This window comes from Thamnophis elegans, chromosome 3 (assembly GCF_009769535.1).
Source record: "Thamnophis elegans isolate rThaEle1 chromosome 3, rThaEle1.pri, whole genome shotgun sequence".
NCBI lineage: Eukaryota > Metazoa > Chordata > Lepidosauria > Squamata > Colubridae > Thamnophis > Thamnophis elegans.
Window position 1 is genome coordinate 32698424 of NC_045543.1, and position 22856 is coordinate 32721279.

Below are 22856 nucleotides of genomic sequence, written 5' to 3' on the forward strand. Positions count from 1 at the left end.
TCAAATATTTTATGTCTACATAAAACACATTCTAATTTTATTTTATAAGAATACAAAATAAACATTCCAGAAATATTGCATAAAGGTAGTATTTACTAAGCAACAGTTGTTGGGACCAGAATCTGCATCCCTAAGTGACTTAGTTATAAAGGGTGACATCAACATTAATTATGCTTGTTGGAACCCAGTAGTGAAGGTTGTAAATGGAGGTCACATGGCAGCAGGATACTGCAACTTCGTATTTGTGAGTTGGCTGCCAAGTGCTTGGTTTTGATCATGTGACCATGGGTGCACTCTACAATAACCAGTCATAAGAACCACTTGCTCAGCACAATCAGAGCTGAGGTGGCGCAGTGGTTAAATGCAGCACTGCAGGCTACTTCAGCTGACTGCAGTTCTGCAGTTCGGCTGTTCAAATCTCACCGGCTCAGGGTTGACTCAGCCTTCCATCCTTCCGAGGTGGGCAAAATGAGGACCCGGATTGTTGTTGGGGGCAATATGCTGACTCTGTAAACTGCTTAGAGAGGGCTGAAAGCCCTATGAAGCGGTATATAAGTCTAACTGCTATTGTTATTGCTAATCATGAGTCTGAACAGTCACTGAATGTCTGGTTGTCAAATGAGGATGAACAAGCAGGAGATGGTGAAAGCCAGTAAGGACATGGTTAAAGGCATCTTTCAGCTAAATGCTTTCAAATTTCCAAGGTCTGATGAAATAATTCAGAATAGTGAAGGAACTAAAGAGCTTTCAGGATTTACGTCAATTATCTTTGGTGTTAAAGGACTGGAGAAGAAGAAATGTGTTTCCTTTCTTTAAGAAATGAGGATTCCAGGAATTAGCTAAGGGAACAAGATTGGGGTTAAATCTGGACAGATGGAGAGGGTGGGTTAAGAGCAACAAAATGTACTTAGCATGAAGAGATGTAAAGTATTACATTTGGGGTGAAAAAAAATAGATCACATAACATGGGAGATTATACCACATTGCTGTAATGCTACTGTGAGAATGACCTTGGGAAACAGGAGGAAATACCACAGACAAGTCAATGGTCAGAAAAGTGGCAACTGAGCCTGCAGAAGGAAGAGGGAGTTTCCATAAAGGTGACTATAAAGGTGAGGGTGAGAGAGATAGTTTCATATTTCAAGATTCTGTTAATGTAAACATGCACTGAAAATTAGAGCTAATACTTCTGGTTATGCTTCTCATATGGACTACCTCACAAGGGTGACAGCTGGATGTGGTTATTGTCATCCAGCTGAGCATGAGGCAGCAGCATGAGACAACTATTAGAAGGGATAATGCAGTTCTGGCCTGCATTAAAAGAAGCATTATATCAAAGATGAGCACAATCTTTACTCTCCACTGATAAGAACACACTGAAATATTATACAATTTCCAGAAACATATTCTGGAAAATCTGATTTAAATAGTTTCAGAGGACAATAAAGATAATTATTTGAGGAACCAGCTGTTTTTACTTGTTTTTACCCATCTGGTGTATTCAGGCAGAGTGAGTACTGTCCAGGTCCCAACAATTAAATATTGCCATCTTATAAGACCGAGGAAATGTGTCTTCTCTTTCAGTCCCTGTCCTCTGGAACAGCGTCTCCCTGGAGATATGCATGGTTCCCATTCTCTTTAGTTTGTGGAAGTCACCTGAGACCCGGCTCTTTTCCCCTGTTGAGTTTTATTTCCATGTTGGGAGTGTGTGTTTTTTGGGTTGAGACAGTCGTGTGGTTTTCAAGTTGTGTTTTAAATATATGCATTGGACTGAATGTATGCCATCCAAACTCCAAAGTCTTCTTGGAGTTGAGCAGTCTTAACAAATGGACCAGATAATAAATAAAATAACAGACACATGAGGACACTCCCTATGAGGCCAATTTGAAAGAATTGGGGGTGTTTTAGGCTAGTGAAAAAAGTTTGAGTGGAAACATGATATCATTGTTCAGATACATTAAAAGATGTTATAGGGAAGATGGTGACAGATTTTTTCTGCTGCCATAAAACCAGAGAACAAAAATATTGGGTATAGGTTGCAGCTATCAGATTTTGTTTAAATGTAGGGGAAATTACCTAATAGTAACATCAGTATAACCATAGAACTAATTCAGTACAGAGGTTGCTGATTCTCCATTATGGAAGAGCTTAAGAAGAAGCTGAACTGCTACCATTTGCAGATAGTTTTAATTGGTTTTCCTGCACATTGCACATAGTTGGTATATAGATCATGGTACCTGCCAATTCCATAATTCTGTGATTCTACATAAAAATGTTCATCTACTGAAGTTGTATGTACTATCTGAGTAAACACAGAAATTGAAGCACAGTTTCTGAGGTTTCTCAAACTATTTCTCCTAGGTCCCCTTTGATTACAGATGAGATGACAATCAGAGGAATACAATTAGGGAATGTAGAGAATTCTGAACAGTCACTTTGCCAAGAAAACAAAGCTGGAAAGAACAATCTGGCTGGAGAATTGAATAGAACTGGATGGAGGAATTCAGTGAAAAAGGTTTAGGGTTAGGTTTGAATTTGATGCATATTTGATGCATTTTTATTTTTATTCAACATTTATCCTTCTTGCAATGTTCTTTGCTTTTCTGCCCTCTTTTACAGTGATACTGAAATGAATACATGTCTTTTTAAAAAAAGAATGTGCTTGTGAAATCTGGATCCATGGAAATAAAACAGTGTTATATAAAAAGAATAATCAAATGACTTATAAAGAAGACTCTAACAGGGTGTTCATCCTGGAGTACTTGATAACCACTTGAAAATAGTGTCTTGGAAAAAACAAATAATTTCAAAAGGTCATTGCCAAGAGCTGTATCCAAATTTTTGTGTTCTAAATAATTCCTAACCATATTCTAAAGTAGTGTTGTCTGTAAACTACAATTTCATTTTTTGCACACAAAATTACTATGGTTACATAGGTTTGAGACATAATTGTTCCTTTTCTTCATTTTTATGTCCAGCATCCTTGAAAAGGATTGCTCGCAAAGATACTGTATATACTCGAGTATAAGCCTAGTTTTTCAGCCCACTTTTTGGGCTGAAAAAAGCCGCCTCGGCTTATACTCGAGCCAGTGAAAAATTTGCCCGAAATGGAGGAGAAAAAGGGGCGGGGCCATGCCGCTGGGTGACACTCGTGAATGGCCCAGTGCCCCTGTGAGTTTCCCCTCCCTCTGTGTCAGTTTGCCGCGCAGCGCGCACCGCACCATCCCCCCTCCTCACGTTCTAATGTAATGCAGGGCTGTCTTACGATTCCCCTTCCTCCCCCTCCTGCCGCTCTGCAACGATGTCCCACCTCCTCCTTGTTATGGCAAGCAGCCACATAGCGATGTCCCACCTCCTCTGGTACAGTGATCCAATGATAGGAATCACTGTGCCGTGTGTCATAGGAGGCGGGACATCGCTCCCGCAGCTGCACGGGACATCACCATCACAGCGGGACATCAGCATCATGAGGTGAGTGAAGTATTTCATTGAATACACCGCTAGTTTACTGTTTTTCTTTGAAATAAATATTCAAAAACATTATTGGTATCTATTTTTATTTTTGAAATTTACCGGTAGCTGCTGCATTTCCCACCCTAGGCTTATACTCGAGTCAATAACTTTTCCAGTTTTTTGTGGTAAAATTAGGTGCCTCGGCTTATATTCGGGTCGGCCTATACTCGAGTATATACGGTATGTTGTAACAAACGGTATGAAAATCTCCAGAGCTTTCTTAGCAATAACAGGGTACGTTACCATTTGTTGACACCAAAACGTTGAGAGCATTGTTGTTCTGAAGAGTTGCTGTTGAACCTGGCTCTGCTGAATTTCAATGATTTCATCGGGGTATTCATCATTGACATCTGTTGTCTCAACACTAAACGTGAATGGCTGTCTCACCCATGCGGGATATGACTCTCTTGTAGGGAAGTATCCGTCGAGAGACCTTGCAAGTGAATCTAAGTGCGTGGCAATTGCTTGCTTCAGTTCCACGGGTACAGAAATGTCTCCGATTCCAGATACATCTTCAATCTTACTTACACAGTCGTCTACAGGGGAAAGTTTGCAAAGTTATCGTTCTCTATTCGTCGTTTCCATAACAGTAGCTTTTTTTGAAAAGCTTTCAGGTTTTCTTCTGCTTCGATGATGTTGACTCCACTGCCCTGCATCTGTTGATTGAGATGATTGAGAGCTGCGAAGATATCAGCCATGTACGCTAAAATGAGAATGAACTCAGAATTTTTGAAGCAATCTGCATGACAATGTTGGTGCTCTTGCAAAAACAGGGCTAATTCCACACGCACGGCAAAAACACGATTCAGCACCTGTCCCCGGTATAACCACCGAACGTTAGAATGGTACAGAAGTACCTCGAATTCAGATCCCATTTCTTTACATAGCTCCCTGAAGATGTGGTGCCTCAGAGCACTATTTCGCACATAGTTCACGCATTCCACTACAATTTTTAATACTTCCGCCAGTTTTGGAGGCAAGGTTTTTGTTGCCAATGCATGCCTGTGCAGAATACAATGCGTAACAATGATGTGTGGTGCATTGGCTTTCACTAGCGCACCAAAATCAGACTTTCTTCCCAGCATGGCTGGAGCTCTGTCTGAACAAACTGCAGAAACCATATCTCACGAAAGATTGTTGTCTTTGAAGAAGTCATCCACAAGTTTCTTCACATCGGCTGCCTTAGTTGTTGTTGTAAGAGGCTTACAAAATAAAAAATCTTCCTTTATCACGTCGTCTTTCACATAGCGCACGAATACTGCAACCTGGCTTAGATTGGAAATGTCTGTGGTCTCGTTGAGTTGAAGGCTGAATTTTGCCGGGCTTGAAATCAGATTTGCAACTACTTGAGCCAAGATGTCTTTGCTCATGTCCTCTATTCTGTCGCTGATGGTGTAATTTGAAAGAGGAATTTGGGATAACTTAACTTCAACCGCTTTTCCCAGCATGATATTCGCCATCTTCAACATGGCTGGTTTTATGAGTGTTTCAGCAATGGCGTGTGGTTTGCCCTGCTTTGCGATCAGGTAAGCAACTTCGTACGATGCTATGAGGATCAGTTTGTAGGTGGGTACAAAGCCGAGAACAGGCAGAGTAGCCTTTTCATCGAATCTAGCTCTCTTTACCTTGAATTCAGCGAGCGTTGTGTTCTTGTATTTTCCATGCAGCTTAAGGAAGTGTTCTCTTAGTTTCTAGTGCTAGACTAGAATTGCTCAACTTGGCATTGCAAATCATGCAGTTAGGACGCTGACTCCCATCACGTTCTGTTATACATATGAATCCATATTGTACATATTCGTCCGACCACTTTCTTTTTTTGCTCAACATAGTTAGTATGAAGGGATTAAAATATTAAGAAAGAAATCACACGACGTACCATCGCAACAGTTACAATTTGACTACTGGGCGCACCAAATTCCCTGCAGCACAGATAGGCCAAGCGATGTGGCGTTATCACCTGCAGCCAATGATGGACAAATGGGGCGTGTCATCACGAATCATATGAGTCGGGTGTGTGTCTTGATCTCCGCCGAACCCGCGAGACTGACTCACCGAACCCCTGGTGTTTGATCGAACCCAGGTTAAGAACCACTGTCTTAGATTCTCCTCAAATAAATGGTTATGAAGAAATCATTCAAATGTTTAAGTATCCTTATTCAGTTTGTCTGAACCTCAGGAATCTCAATGCCCATGGGAAGCGCAAGAAGATAGACACCCACCCACTACTGTTTTGTACAATTCCCAAAATCATATAACTGTCTGCCTTGACAGACATTTATTCTGCTTCTGCCTACCAATCCCCCTAAACACACAGAAGAGAGTTTTTCTGAACAAATTAATCCCAATAGATACAATTTAAGAAGCAATACATATTGATAAATCAATCTATTCCTGCAATCCTCTGTACAGTGTCCTTTGAGAGAATTATATCTGGCATTATGTCAGCATGTTGGTATCATCTGAATTGGCGTGGCTCCATAGTTATGTAGATTGTGACCTGGACCTGAAATGAATTGATAAGCGAATCCCACTACTGGAGTTTTCAGGGGACAAATTTCAGAGGCAAGGAAGCCAGTGATATTGAATCAGTTGGAACTCTAAAGAATTGAGTTATACCCCACCCACAAACAAAACAAAACATATCTGCTCTTGTATTTCCTTTCTTGCCAAATGCTATCAGGAAGGGCTTCCTTCCCCCCCCCAAACATCTGTGACCTCAGCTCATTCCCCCTCCCCATTTCCTTTGGGGCTTCAGAAACTAAAACCTGGGATGATCAGAGCCTACAGATTGTGTTCCATCAAAATGTGCACATTATTGGGGAAATTAAGTTTTAAAAGTTTTCCTGAATCAGTTAGATCTCTGCATCCTGATATGGAAAATGAAAGTTTTTCTCGCATAAATATTGTTGAAATAATAGCTATATAACCTAATAATTCAAAAAGTATTTTAAAATGTGTTTCCATTATTTCTTAAACTTCCCACATCTTTGTAGCAATCACACAAATTGTATTTTTCCCTCAGTCACCTGATTTATTTTCTTATCAAGGGAATATACCCAGAGAGTACCTTGCTCTTTGTAATAGATGAATAAATAAACAAACATCAAAGGAATCAAGCAACATTAAAAGCATCAATAAAAGATCTATAAATATCAACATACATAGCAAGTGTGAGTTTGAGGAATTTCAACATTTGTATCATACATTAATCATTTCAAAAATTATATTCTCAAAGCTCCAGAATTCTTTATTTAATAATTTTAGAATAAGAACAGGACAATGATTTCAAAAATAGGGTAACATCTGAAAATTGTCTCTTACTTTTTAATGCCAGTACCTCTAATGACCGCATTCATTGTTGTATTATTTATTCATTAGGAAAGTGACACTGAAATGTTTCTTCCTGATTAAGATTATTTCTCTTTAATGAGAATGTTTAAATGTTCTGATAGGAAATTCTTATTTATTTTTAAGAACAAAGCAGTTTTTTGTGTGTATTAGATTCCCCATGTAATGATATTCAACAGCTAAACTAACTTTTGGTCAAGAAACATGCTCCAGATAAATTTCTAAAAATAACAATGGACCTTCTGATAATCAAAACTAATTCTATTAGAACTTAATTTTTTTCTTTCATTACATGGCCATCAAAGAACATAGTGGCTGGACACCATCAAAACTGACACCAACCTGAGCATAGGTTGATGATCCGAACCCTTTCCACTCTCTCGGCCTTCCAAAAAGCCACTAAAACCTGGCTGTTCCGGCCTGGGGCTGTTGAACAATGTCCAGCCCCATCTAGACAGAATGGATGGTGTGTTATTTTTTTTTTTCCACTTTCATAATGTTTTATTCATTTTCATTTTCAATTTTGTACATTCACTTATATACTGAATATTTGCAATAATAATAATATAATAATAAAAAAAGAAAAACCCCAACCTAAACACAACTCATAACCTATCACTTTCATACACCCCTTCTTCTCCCCCTCCAACTTTCCTTTCTCCCTCCAACGATCACCCCTCTTACTTCCCTTTCCCCTCCTATCTTCCTTTCTCACCTTCCTCACCCTCCTTCCCCTCTCATCCTCCTTACATTCCCCTCTTCCTCCCTCCTTACTTCTCCCTCTTCCTTTCCTCTACTTCTCACTTTGGTGCATTTCTCTATTCCTAAAAAAAAAAAAAAGAAAAAAAAAGAGAAAAATAAAAAGAAAAGAAATTCCATAAGATTAGGATCTCGCTCTTCACTTTAAAATCCTGAGCTTTTTATGTTATACTTCAAGCATGTAAATCCGTAAAATATGTGCCCAAAATCCATACCACTTCATTCAATCCCAAGATCCCTTCATCGATATCCCGCTCCACCTTCCCTTCTGCCCCACTCCTCCCGACTCCATTCATCCCAAACCGCATTTCAAATAAATCTTAGTCCCCGCTTTCCTCACAGAAAACAATTCATGCGCAGTTTGGATTGAAATTCAAATAAGTCTTGTAAAAGTCCCGTATAATATCTGTCTAGAATAAGCAATGCTTCTTTCCATTCCCCATCGGTACACAGCTTTGCCATTTCATACCAGACAGAAATCCTAAAATTTTAATCAGTCCAAGAGCTTAGAAAGTATTTTAAAGACATCGCTGGATCTATATTCTTTACTCTTCTGCCCTTCCGGAAAGAGAAGGCAACCCTCTGCCTTATGACCACGTGTCCCGCTGCTTTGAAAATATGGCTAAATCCTCAGTTTCCGCTCTTCTGCCTCTCCAGTAGGGGGAGAACAACTCCCTCCTTCTTGTAACCAAGTGAATTGCTGCTTGTCTTTCCTTCACCTTGTCCCTCCGCATTTCCGAGTGAGTCAAGAAGCCCCGCCTTCAGAGTTTTATAATAAAAGTCCCGAGCTTCCGAAACAGAATTAATACGAAATCTTTGATTTTCGAGTGTAACTGTGATTCCAACTGGAGCTTCCCATTTATACTGTATTTGACGATTTCTAAGTTCTTGGGTTAAAAAAGTATAGCCTCTCCTTGCTTGCAGCATCTGGAGCGGGATTTCTTTAAAGACAAACAAATCATGGCCATCGATTCGGAGCCTGTTGTTGTGAAACTTTTGGATGATCGCATTTCTGGATTCTCTTGTGAAAAAGTATATAATTATGTCTCTTGGTAGCTGTCGTTGTTCTGCTACACACGAATTCTGGCGATAGATTTTTCGAATATTCCAATCAAAATTGAATCCCGGACCTCCCACCGCTTGGCTGAAAGCTTCTACAAACGTCTGTTTCAAGTTCTCTCCTTTCTTTTCGGGCAGTCCTCTGACTCTTATTGCAGACGCTTTTCTGTTATAATTTATCATTGTAAGTTGTGTTTGAGTATCTCTAATCTCTTGTTGTAATGCTTGGATGTTGGAAGTCAAATTAGAATTAGCCTCCTCCAAAATTTCCAGTTTAGTCTCCATTTCTTCGATATAATCTGTCAAAGTAGATATAACTTCAAACATATCCACCTTTATTTGGGCAATTTTAGTCTGTATTTTGTCGCATAAATCCAGCACAAATTCTTTGATTTCTTGTTTAAAGTCATTGAGTATTTGAAAAAAAAGCTCCTGTGTCAAGGAATCTCCAATAGGGGGTGTAGGAGGCAAAGGCAGCGATTTACTAACAAGTTCTTTAAGCACATGCGGGGGGGATTTTTTTGCCTGCTTAGACCTGGGAGGCATTATAGATAAAAGCTGAGAATAAACAGATAAACAGTGTCTTCACTTGGTCAGTTCTCAATAAATTATTTGTAGATTTTGCTTGTTAATGAGTAGCAGTCTCCGGGGAGATAAAGCTGGTTAATTACGTCATCAATCACCAACACAGTAAAAACGCCATTTTGTAACCGGTTGAACAAAGAAGTTTCAAAGGAAAAACAAGGCTGGTGTTTAGATAGTTATAAAAAAAAAACATCACAGGAGTAAGACCCGCTCGTGTTAGCCTTAAGTTGCTTTAAGCAATTTATCATTGTCCTGAGGGGGGGGGGGATCGCCTGTCTAGGGCTGCAAAAAGGCAGCTGCGAGGAACTGGCTGGAGATAAGAGCTCAGTTACGCTGGATCTCTTCTCCGTTCGCAGCCCAAAAAAAAAGAAAAAGGGCTGTGAACTACGAATAAATCCTAGCACCTGAGCTTCTGCCTGCCCCTTTCTGCCAGAAAGGGGTGATATCTATTGATCTTAATTAGATATACAGACCAGAACTCTGAGAGGGCTCCGTTGAGCTCCTTCGGCGACAGGCTCCGCCCCCAGGAAGCTGATGGTGTGTTATTTTTAAAAACGATATTTTTATTTCTAATTTTTAACTTTTTTATCTTGTCTCTGTAAGCCGCCCAGAGTCCTACGGGATTGGGCGGCATACAAATTTATTAAATTTCGATTTCAATTTTTGCATAGAAAAACTCAAAAATAGTGAAAGACAGGAAGACCTGGCCCACAGAATTGCTAAGAGTTAGACATGATTGAATAGATATCATCATCATCATCATCATCATCATGCATACTTACTATATTTATTTTATTAAAAGTGAATAAGGTCACACTGTAATAAAAAACTGTATTTGATAATATTGTCACATGATTTCTTCAACAAATATTCAGATTTTTATTTGTCCAATTTCGTTGTATTTAAGTACAATGACAATAAAGATTATACTTGTCAATAATTTGACACTCTATTAGTCAACTGGTTCTTTGCGTCCCGTTGCAGTTGGCTTTCTTCTGGCTATGCTTCCTGGCTGGAAGAGACCTTCTGCCCTGGAGAGGAAGGATCTCCAGAAGAAATCCAACTGCAACGGGATGCAAAGGAGCAATGGGACATGAAGCAGCAGCCACCCAGCAGCTGCTGCATCCCATTGCAAGCACCCAGGGTGGCCTCAGCACCCACCTCCCTACCATCTCCAGTCCCGCGCAACCTCCCCACCACCCACCTACCTCGGGACACTCTGCTGGATGACCGCTCCTTCGTGTCCTGTTGCCAGCTGCAGCCGTGTCCGGGCAGGTGCTGCGCCCCCAGAGTGGTCACATGGCAGCGGCACGTGGGCTGCTGACCATCCCTGGGCCCACCCAGTTGCTTCTGGAGGGGGCAGGCAGACAGACAGCATTCCCGTCCCTCCCTCGGCACCTGCAGCCTCGGAGCCTGCAGCAACTTGCACATAAAGGCAATTAAGAACTTCTCACACACGTGAGAAGATTTTCTGTATTGTGCAAAAGCTTGCTCCAAGGCTGCAGGCTCTGAGGCTGCAGGCGCCCAGGGAGGGGGGGGGAAATGCTGCCCGTCTGCCCCTTCCCAAAGCAACCTCACCACCGTGCAGTGGGTGGGCGGGGCAAGCATGTGGATGGGTGGGAGGAGCGAGCGGTGACTGAGTGGGCAGGGGTAGCGAGCGGGCCCTGGCCAGGGATCGTACTGGTATGGGGGCATGGCAGGACATCAGCCCTAATGGTATGCTATGGTATGTAACTTCCACCCAAAGTTCCAACAACTTCAACTCCCTCTATCACTTCTTCTCTATTAGTAACAATTAGGTCCAGTATAGCTTTACTTCTAGTTCCCTCCTCTAACTTTTGGATAATAAAGTTGTTAGCCAGGTTGGTTAGGACATTTTTTGATCTCCCAGTTGCTGCAGAGTTGGTCTCCCAGTTGATATCTGGATAAAGTCTCCCATTACTACTGTGGTATGTTAATCTGGAAGTCTGGGATTGGTTCATCTATATTTTAATCCTACTCATTAATATTTAATTCCAGACTCCTATACCAAATTTTCCGATTTCAGTGATTAAAAAATGTTAATTCATTAAAATAATAGTATTTTTAATGCAAAAAAGATGCTGGTACTCACACGAGCTCCTTTTTCTGGAAAACATTCACAGCCCCCACTGCAGTCTCTCCCTGCACATGGTCCAGTGTAGGACTTTCCTCCCTGAAAAACATGAGACACATTCAAAAGTTCAATAAAACTGACAATAGGAAAAACAATTAAAAATACAACTGAAACGGTAATAGATTTAAATAACAGAGTACAAATACAGGTAGTCCTCAACTTATGACCACAATCGAGCCCAAAATTTATGTTGCAAAACCTGTGAGAAATGAGAAGTGAGAAATTTGTTAAGTGAGTTTTGCCCCATTTTATAACTTTTCTTGCCACAGTTGTTAAGTGAATCACTGCAATGGTTAAATTAGTAACATGGTTGTTAAGTGAATCTGGCTTCCCCATTGACTTTGCTTGTCAAAGAGTCACAAAAGGGGATCACATGTCCCCAGGACACTGCATCCGTCAGAAATATGAACCAATTGTCAAGCATTTGAATGTAAATCACATGACCATGGAGATATCGCAACAGTCATAAGTGTGAAAAATGGTTATAAGTCACTTTTTTCAGTGCTGTTGTAACTTCAAAAAGTCACTAAGCACACTGTTATAAGTGGAGGACTACCTATAGTATCTATCTGACAAGAAACAGATAAAAACATTAAAAAGATTAATGTGCATATCCTGAGATAAATCTAATTTGCATAGCCACAAAACAAACTAACCACTGCCCCCACAACACCTCTCAACATCTCACCTGTGAGACAGATGAGGTGTCAAGGGGCTGATTTGGTCTGGTGGAAATATGTGCTGCACAGAAGCCTGTTTAGCATCCAGATCCAGGAGGTTAAGCCACTCTAATTCTGCCCTTCAAGGAGACAGGCAACTTCAAAAGGGCTTCAAAATAAAGCAGCATTTTCAAAGGTCTGCACAGTCACAGTACCAAAAATGGATGCACTTAGAGCAATCTTGACACAAATATGAAGAGATATCACTACTTTGGTATCAACAAATCTTATTAGCAAAGCTCACATTTTTGAAGCCCTGGGATACAATTAGCTATCACAAGGAGCTCAGAAGAGCTCTGCTGGATCTCCTGTAATATTCCTCGTCACCCAGTTGATCAGATGTAATCAGGAAAGCTACAGACATGGTCAGAAGGGAAAAAGCTTTTTTTTGCCACTAATTGTGCTGTATGTTGCCTGTTGGTTCAGGAGATAAGTAACTAGGTAATTCACCTGCTTATTACTTATTAGTAAATGATTAGGTAGTTCATAGATGCTGATAGTCCTAGTAATATCTGCAAGGAAGGGGAATGACAAAAACAGTACCACACTCCTGCATATGCAAACTCCGCTTTCTCTTATTAAATCATACGCATGTGTAAATAGGATGAAGTATTTTTGAAGTATTTATCATTTATCCTGCGAACATCTCTGTATAGTCCTATCTTGTATGGATTTGTCCAGTCTCATTTTAAAACTTTCAGTTAACACTTTCTTCTGAGCAAGTGAGCACAACTGAAGATTCACACAGGGATACAGCTGCCCATATTTTAATTTTAAAGATTTAAAATTAAATGCAAATTTTAAAGATCTATTTTAAGACTCAGAAGAATTATTGGAAATAAAGATTATGCTTAAAGCTGATTTTTTTTCTTTCATCATGTAACTCATAATTTAGGCAAGGAAAGAGAAACATTTCTGGACTGAACTAGACTCAAACTATATATGCTTTTCGATAGTAATATGAATTGATTTAAATGCCTCTTACTCTTAAGTATGTATGCTTGAGGCTTATACATACGTTCCCTTTGTAAATATCAGTAGTGACAAGACTCTGTCTCCATGGAGCAGTGATGGGTTGCAGGTGGTACACCCCGGTACAGGCGTACCAGTGCCTGCCAGGAGCACCGGGTACTGTTCCAGTACGGTGCTTTGGAGGGCCCACCCACCCGCCTGAGCTCCTTACTTGTATTTGAGCTCTTCGGCGCTTCCGCACATGCTCACGGAGCGTATGGCGTCTGTGCGACACTCCACTGAACTGCTGGAGTGTTGCAGAGGCGTTGAGGAGGTAAGGATGCATGTGCGCGCTGCACACAAGTGCGTGCTGTGCACGTGTATGTGGGAGGCGCTGGGCCCCATTGCACCATACCGGTTGCAACGGGATCTGGAACCCACCACTGCCATGGAGACTTGAACCCACTGAAGAACCTCAATGGACATCAGCAGCTTGCCATTGCTAACATTCACTCTCTACTTCTGGAGGGCAAATCTAACTTGTTCACTTTCATGCTCCTGAAACACAGCTTCTCCTGATCTTTTGACACTTGGCTATTTGTACCTTTCTCGTATTTGCTCGCTTTCAACACAATGTTCCTTTATTCTTCCTTTTTTTAATCAAGCACTGAGCATGATTTCATGGATTTCTTTTTCTGTTTCTCCCTCCCTAATTCTGTAAAATACTTTGAATGTATACATCTTACATTTAGCATGTGTTTAAATTCAGCATCCAAATTCATTCCAGGATTGAGATGATGAGTTCACCTACACTACTCCCTCTCTCTAGGCTTTTTAATTAATATGCTTGAGAGCCTAGATTAATTGTCATCAACTAGTTATCTTCAAACTGTGGAAGGTATCATTCTATACTAGGCACTTTAAAGTGCTTCTATTTTGTGTTGTATAACTTTAAATAGATTAAGAATTCTGTTGATGTTAATTCTATTCCTCCAGCCACTTGGATTAACAGAAATGGTTGGAACAACCATATGATTGTTTGGAGCTACTTATGGACACTAATAAATCTTAACCACCATTCTGGAGGGAAAAAAAACCTTTCTACAAAGCTTAGATTTCAATAGCTAATGGGAATATTCTTGAGGAGGAAGCATTAAACGCAAGACAGTTTACTCATCCACCCAATTTATAAAGAATCTGTTGAAAGCAGATGCTGTGCCCAAATGAAAGAGAGAGCGAGAAGGAGGGAGGGAGAGGGAGGGAGGGAGGAGAGAGAGAGAGAGAGAGAGAGAGAGAGAGAGAGAGAGAGAGAGAGAGAGAGAGAGAGATCATCCTCATACTTATTTTGAGAAGGGTGGCGTATGTAACCACCTAGTTTGGTTCCAAATGTTATTTCTGGTAGGAAGGAAGAACTCTGCAGCTCTTCCTTCTCTGGCCAGAGGGATTTTCTCATTGCCATTATGTGCTTCCTGGGGAGGGGGATGCAGGCATGAGTAGCTGAAGCTAAAATGTTGCTGTGTCCCTGTGAAATCATAAAATCTTCCTCCTTCATGAAACCAAATAAACATAATGAAGAATGTGGCCATATCAGGTACGTTCTATCTCATATTATATATATCACAATTGTATGATTCACAAATATCACAAATCACAAATTTGTGATATTATTCACAAATAATTATACGAATAGTAAACTGTTAAACAAATTTTGTAATTTAACATATTTTAATGTATCTATCCCCTATGTGCCATGTATTTAACTATAAAAAATCTTTGGGCATAGTTCTTCAGTTAAATTAAAAGTATTAAACAGCAAGTCACACTGTATTAAACAGCAAGTCACACAACCTTCTTGCCTTTTTAGTCCTTTCTGACACACAAAAGAAGAATGAATTTTGTACAGCAGTATGTAGTGAATCTTGTGGTTTGTTCTGTGTTCAAAAATGCTCTTATCAAAGTACAAACAACTAGCATATGGAGCTTATAAACATCAAAACAGTAGACTTCCTTCATGTGAATTACACCATGTCATCTGGTGTGTTCACATCCTCTCTCAATTAGACACTGAGTCCATCTACTTAACAAAAGTCAGGAAATGTCTAGGCCTGGGAACAAGCAAATATTTAAAGAACTATAATCTACTAAGAAAAAGTATTACTTGGTTGCAAATATTTCAGATTGATGATTACTTAGCATTTTAGAACATTAGTAAATATCTGGATTTTATTTCTCATTTTTACTTCCTAATAAGATATGTACTGCTCCGACATGACATATTTTGAAAAAGGATAGATTACAGTTTCAATATTTTTTTTAATATTCTCTAGAGAATTCCTGTATGGTATTATATACATTATATAATCCTATGTAAGTAAATGCATAAAACTTATATAACAGGATTGACTGAATTACTCTTGTCTTATTTAGAATTGGCCCACAAATACAGGGAAAAGAAGAATCAGAATTCTACCAGATATGGGATAAATGGTATAGGTGGATGGATGAAAGAAACAAAAATCAATGAAGGAATATAACAAAACTAAAAAATAATAGTTATGAGTAAAATAAGAGGGTTAAGAATGGTGAAATCCAAATGAAATACAATAGAAGGGGAAATAATATAAGGTGAGCGATATCGATTGATAATTGCTATTATAAAGAATAGGAAGCTCCTGTTCATATTGCATTGTGTAAATGTGGTGTACGTCTAAGTTTTGTGTGTGTGTATTTTACATGTTTGTTAATAAAAAATATTTTTTTAAAAAAAAAAACATTTTGATGGATAGTGCTAAGAGCCATCCATCTTGAAGCATCTTCTTCCTATTTGAACCAGTAATGCGAGAGAGATTTGCATTACTGTAATCCACAGCTTTGTCACATTTAATATGTTATTGAAAAATGGTTACTTTCATTATCATGTATTCTACTGTGTTTAGTCATCTTTGTTTGCAGTATTCCTTATATTTCTTTGTATTTTATATTACTATTTTCTATATTAAAACAATAAAGCTGTTATACAAAAAAGGAAAAAAAAATAGAATTGGCCCACAAACATGGATAGATAATGTATGAAGATTATGTCTTGTTTAAATTGTAACAAAATGTAGATTAATGTGTTGGAGGAAGAGCTATTGATGGGACAAAATACTAAAATTGGCTATAAAAAATAGAAGTTCTCCATACTCTGCATTTTGTAACTAATGTAAAACATTTATAAAATATTTAAAACATTAACATTGCTTAAGAACAAACGATGCACACTCAGATCATATAGATATAGCAATCCCCAAAATTTAATAAAAATTTATACATATTACTTTATAAATAACAATATTTCTATGAATTGCTACAATAATTGTAGTCTTTCCCTTTAAGGAACTGTTCTAGCTTTCTAATCATTTTGGTTGCCCCCATTCCCTCTCTCCCTCTCTCTCTTTCTCTCTCTCACACACACACAGTGGAGCTGTGGTAGAAATTGCAGCTACTATAGGGTGACCAGACGTCCCGCATCTGGCGGGACAGGCACGCGTTTCAATAATTTTTCCCGCGTCCCGTCGCGTATTGAAAAAGTACCGATTTTCCAAAAGAAAGAAAATCAATTTTAAAAAGGACGCTGTGAAAAAAATAATTTCTAAAGTGTCGTTCCTGATGTGGCCTTTAGAGGGCAGTGTTTCCCTCCCTCCCCTTTTGCGCGTGCACACGCCGACGCGCACCATTTTTCTGCAGGGAGGTTAGGCTCAGCCATCGGAAGTTTTTTTTTTCTCCCCTGCTTCTTTTGGGCGCCGCTCTTCTGCAGCCATGCCGTGCAAGCCGCTGTCAATCTGGTCTGGGTGAGCCGAGGGGAGGCAGGCGTGGATCCGGTTGGGAGAGGATGGTGATGGGGGTGGCTTTTGAAAGGGTTGGGAGGCGTGGGGGAAGGCAATCGGGGGAAGGCTGCTTTGCAACTGCCAGCAAAGTCCCATCCCCCCGCTCTTGCCTTTCCTTCTGCTTGCAGCTTGCTCCATCCCAGCGGAGGCTGAGCCTGCCTCTTATTTGGACCTCCTGCATCCCTGCGCAAATGGAACACCCCTTTTCAAGCAACGAGGGGCACCAAGCAGGGCAGGGTTCCAAACACCCCCCTCCCCCCAAGGCTGTAGGCGAAAGCTGATCTCCAGCGTCCCTCCCTGCCCTGCCTTCCCATACTCAGAGCCATCTCTGTGGAGGTCCTTTTTTGCTCTAACATGAAGCCTTGAGGGGAGAACAGGGCGCGCCCAGGGACCTCTGCCCCTGAATCAGGAACGCTGGAGAAGCGGGCGCAGATCGCTGGCTTTTTAAATCAACTTTTTGGAAGGAGGATGGGAGGACAGATGGGGCGAGTACTAAAGGCATCCCGGCTGAAATCATTTTTTTTAAAAAGGCATTTTAAAAAAATCCCACTTTTAAGGCGGTGAGCAGATCTAATGCTCCTTCCAACTCCCCACAACAGAGAAAGGGGGGGGAGAAAGTTAGGGAAGGAAGGAAAGAAGGAAGGAAAGGAAAGAAAGAGGGAAGGAAACAAGGAAGGAAGGAAAAGAAGGAAGGAAAGGAGGAAGGAAGAAAGGAAGGAAGGAAAGGAGGAAGGAAGGAAAGAAGGGAAAAAAAGAGTGACTGGCCTCATTTCATCCAAGCAGGTTTTCATGTCCAAAATGGGACTAGAAACTCCTGATTTCTTGTATGGTGCCTGAACCACTAAAAAAAGAAGGACTAGGAGAGACATGATAGCAGTGTTTCAATATCTCAGGGGTTGCCACAAAGAAGAGGGAGTCAAACTATTCTTCAAGGTACGTGAGGGTAGAACAAGAAGCAATGGGTGGAAACTAATCAAGGAGAGAAGTTGTGAATGTTCCAACACTGGAAGTTTTTAAAAAGATGTTGGATAACCATTTTTCTGAAATGGTGTAGAGTTTCCTTCCTAAGCAGGGGGTTGGACTAGAAGATCTCCAAGGTGCCTTCCAACTCTGTTATTCTATTCTAACATATACTGTTTTAAAGAAGCACAGAGGGAACAATCCTCCAGGCTTTAGTGACCATCACTAAGTGTTGTAGCTTATGATTCTTGATGAATGTATTCTATTTTATTTTTCTTTATGTACACTGAGAGCATATTCACCAAAGACAAATTCCTTGTGTGTTTAGGAGTTTAGCTTCTCTCTCTTGAAAATGTAAGCTACCATAAGGCATTATAATGCAAGCTAGCCTTAGCTTTCAAACAGTTCATTTAGTGACCAAAGTTACAATGGCATTGAAAAAAGGGACTGATGACCATTTTTCACACTTAGCGACCATTTTCACACTTAGCGACCATTGCAGCATCCTCATGTGATCAAATTTTTGATGTTTGGCAACAGTTACAATTTATATTTGTAAATTGTAGTTATGTTGAAATAAAAAATATTACAATATTATTTTTGCGTTGTATGAACATTTTTGTTGCTCCGTATAAATTTTTTAATCAAGCCCCCCCCCCCCCCCCCCGGTCAAAGGTGTCCCTCTTTACCAATCTGAAAATCTGGTCACCTTAAGCTACTAGCTACTGAAAACAATTATTGCACACTCTATGAGAAAAATTCTTCCCTTTTTATGAAAAGAGTTTTTAAAAAAAAGTCTTCAGGAGCAATGAATAAATGGCTGTGAGAGCTAATTGCTTTGCAACTAAATCATAACTCATTTTTTAGGATGGATGAAATAGTCTAGGACTAAAAGAAGTAGCCATGATCACATTATTTAAACCATAAAGAAGCCAAGTTTAAGGTTGTTCCAAATTGCACAATATGCTAAGCTCAGGCAAAATATGGATAAATGTCAGCCTCTGCTTTGCTGTTGCTTCGGCTGCCATGAAACGGGGAGGGAGGGCATGGTATTTGGGAGGGGTTACTCATTGTGCTGGAGGAAGGTTCTGGAGTTCACCGGTTGATCGGACTACGCATGCGTGGGAGTTTCCCGCCAGGACTAACGGCACCGACATTCCATCTTCGTGATGCCTTTTGAAGTTATCTCGCACCTGACACTTGGGAGAATTATGATTGGACTGTAACTGTGATGCCAAGGGGTGGGGAATGGGCTATTCTATATATCAATCGCTTTCGCGCCTAAATATTCAGATTTCGCTTCGCTATGCCTTTAATCATTTTTAATTAGTAAAAGTACACTTGATTTCCACACATGGAGTCTCGTGGTCTTTCTTTCCTAATTATTTAATGGAAAGGTGCTGACAATAAATATTACATGCAGGTCAAATCTGTTTTAGAAATGTTCGTGAGTCCAAGGTAAGCATCAGCAGTCTCTAGATCAGTGTTTCTCAACCTTGGCGACTTAAAGTCGCCAAGGTTGAGAAACACTGCTCTAGATTGACCAGCAGCCAGAATGTCTATGACCGCCAGTTAGGAAGAAGCACTGATCCCTGAACCAGCTGCACTTTCTGGATCTTTTTCAAGCACAGTCTTGCACAAAGCACATTGCATGGCTCATATCTCAGGCAATCTCATTCAATAACTTAATGAGTGAAACTAAATGCAGGGTCGTTCATGGCATAAAAAGAAAAGTATGTCTTTACACAACAGATAGTTAAACTGTAGAAGATACTTCTGTCTAATATAGAAACAGCTGCTTTAAATTCTTATGTTCTTAATTAGTACACTATTTTTATAATACAGAAAAAAGATGGATTAATGGTGAAATGAAGCAGGAGACAATACTCTTTGCAGAAATATTAAAAAATAGATACAGAATAAAAGTTGGAAATCCTCGTGGCAATACAAGTCAAATAATCACTTAAAGCTAGTTCATTTAGTTAGAGAGTTTAGCAAATATTGCAGTTTATAATAAAAATACTCAGACAGTTTAAACATCATTTCATTTTAAAATAAAAATATAGCTTATACAGGTTTCGTAGAACACAGTATCTAAATAACAGCAAATTTAGAAGTGAAACAACATCTAGTAATATGATTATTTAATCATATTAATATGATGAAATTTATCTCTGAAAAAGGTCTTAACCTGTAAGAATCTAAGCATAGGAACAGATATCTAAATATCTTGTTGGGGTCTTGAATTAAATGAAAGAGAGTGCATATGATGCAGCACTGATTTAATATTTGCTGTTTGGTCCCTACTCCTGGATTTAGTCTTTAATCTGGGTGTTCAATGGCAGGAATACTGAAACATTCTGGCTAGGGACTTTCTTTGAGGATAAGTACATTGATTACCAGTTCAGTTTGTGTACAATCACAGTGCAACGTTTGAGTGATTCTTCTCTTCTCCCACATTAGTGTGCCTAATCCCTAAGTCTTGATGTAGAAAATATTTGTCATGTCCCAATGTTAGACAAGAGACAGCTGTGCAAGATGCAGATATAGGGGGAGATAGAACTTCTCTATGACCAAGGCTAAATTATAGGAAGTTATCTCAGGAAGCCATTTTCACCTCTGATTGCCTGGCTAAGTTCTTCTTCACACAGACTTCAATAGCAATAGCAATAGCAGTTAGACTTATATACTTTCAGCCCTCTCTAAGCGGTTTACAGAGTCAGCATATTGCCCCCACAGTCTGGGTCCTCATTTTACCCACCTCGGGAGGATGGAAGGCTGAGTCAACCTTGAGCCGGTGAGATTTGAACCGCCGAACTGCAGCTAGCAGTCAGCTGCAGTGGCCTGCAGTACTGCACTCTAACCACTGCACCACTCTTGGCTCACTCATCAGGTTGAAAATGCTTTTCCAGTTTCCTTTTTTTAAGTCTCCTCTTAGAGTTTAAAATGACTGAGGAGACAATAGTTGAAGCAGAACTATTTATTAACTCAAACACGATCAGTAACAGAACAACCAACAACAACTCCCATCTGACAGCTATTTATATGGCAGCTGTCAAACGGGAAACCAATAGGAAGGTTGTGTTTTTTCTGCCAGCCGGCAGGCATGTCACAGCCAATCAGGATTTTCTCCGCATTTCTTGACAGGCGGTGGTCGTATCTCCGAGGACACGACACTCCATCCCCCAGACTGTGCACGTGTAATCTTGCAGATAGGCCAGCCTCCGATGCATGTGCTGTGATAGTCTTAGTATGGGTATGTCCAGCGACAGAGGAGGAGTGCTGTCTCCAGGAGGAGAGGGGATAGGTGGAGCTGCATCAACAGGAGGCCCATCCCCCAACACCAGGCCCGCGTCAACAGGTGTGTCATCCGCCGAAATTGCAACGAGAACCACTCTCTCGGCTTCAGCAAGTAAAGGCATATCTTGCCAGCAGGCGGCGTCAGGGTTGTTGACGGAGGCCGGTCTGGTTCGCAGGCTTGGGGTTTCCTCCGTGTTGTGGCAGTGCAGCTGATTCACATGGCACTGCCAATGGCTCCCATCATTGAGTTCGACCCTGTAGGAACAGGGCCCTGTTATTTGGTAATCCAGCCTGGTAGCCACTTTGGTTCTCCCGCAAAATTCTGAGCGAATACTCCCTCCCCCACAGTAAACGCTCTGGGTAGCTCTAATGTGGGGGAACTATAAGGAGAGTAAGAAGGATGGAGCCTGTCTAGTGTGGTACGTAGCCGGCAGCCCATTAGAATTTCCGCAGGGCTTTTACTGGAGGTAGGGCAGGGCGTAGTATGTTGGGCCAGAAGGTAAGTTGCAATTCTTATGGACCAGGGTACTGTTCCCATTTGGTTTAATGCCTCCTTAGCCGAATGCATGGCACATTCTGTCAACCCATTTCCTGCCTGGTGATAAGGTGCTACCAAAGCATGCCGGATGCCCAACCCGGCTAGATATGTTTGGAAGGTAACAGAAGTAAATTGAGGTCCATTATCAGACACTAACGTGTCCGTTAGACCATGTGTTGTAAACAGCCTGTCTAACACTGCTATAGTTGCTTCGGAAGTGGTGCTGTGCATGGGGAAAAGTTCCATCCATTTTGACAGGGCATCTACGATGACAAAAATTGTTTGGCCAGAAATTGGACCCATAAAATCAATGTGCAGTCGACTCCAGGGTGCAATATGCGTGTCCCATTCCCGGACAGGAGCGGCAGGAAGCACTGGACAGACTTGCTGGCAAGAATGGCAATGTTGCACTCAGTCTGAGATGCCGCTGTCCATTGAGGGCCACCAGACATAGCTGCAAGCAAGTGACTTCATCCGCACTATGCCTGGATGACCCTCATGGAGGCAGACCAATATGGGTTGTCGCAATGGTGGTGGAACCACGATGCAAGAATCCCATAGCAAACACTCTTGCATCCTCGACAACTCCTCCCTATGTCAGTAGTAGGGAAGGAATTGAGGGCCCCTAGAGTCCTGTGGCCATCCTCTGTGTGCCCAATCCAATACTTGGGAGAGGACAGGATTCTTGAATGAGTACTGAGCAATATCGGTGGATGACAGGGACAGGTTGAGATCGTCAATTAAGAAGACGGTATTCGAGGGGGCTGGGGCTTTCACTAAAGAGGGCAGTGGGCAGCAGCTCAGAGCGTCCGCATGCCCCATATGTTTCTCTGGTCTATGAATCAAAATGTAAGAGTAAATTCGGACCAACGCGACATGCGCGGTGAGATGACCAGCAGTGTGGGCCTACCCCCCGCCAAGATGCCGAGTAGAGATTTATGGTCTGTTACTAAATGGAACTGGCGGCCCTAAAGATAATGGTGGAAATGTTTTACTCCCGCAATGGCCACTAGGGCCTCTTTATCAAGCTGACTATAATTATGTTCAGCCTTTGATAGAGTGTGGGAGTAAAAGACTATAGGAGCCTCCATGCTGTTGGGGTA

At 40.8% G+C, this 22856-nt stretch overlaps 1 protein-coding gene across 1 annotated transcript in view; it reads right to left on the reverse strand.

Moving 5' to 3' along the window:
* Positions 1-22856, reverse strand: part of COL4A2 (collagen type IV alpha 2 chain) — a 199725-nt gene that overhangs the window by 142473 nt on the left and 34396 nt on the right. The window contains exon 4 of the mRNA XM_032212654.1: positions 11378-11458. Within this exon, the coding sequence (XP_032068545.1) occupies positions 11378-11458 (81 nt within the window). The remainder of the gene's footprint in view (positions 1-11377; positions 11459-22856) is intronic.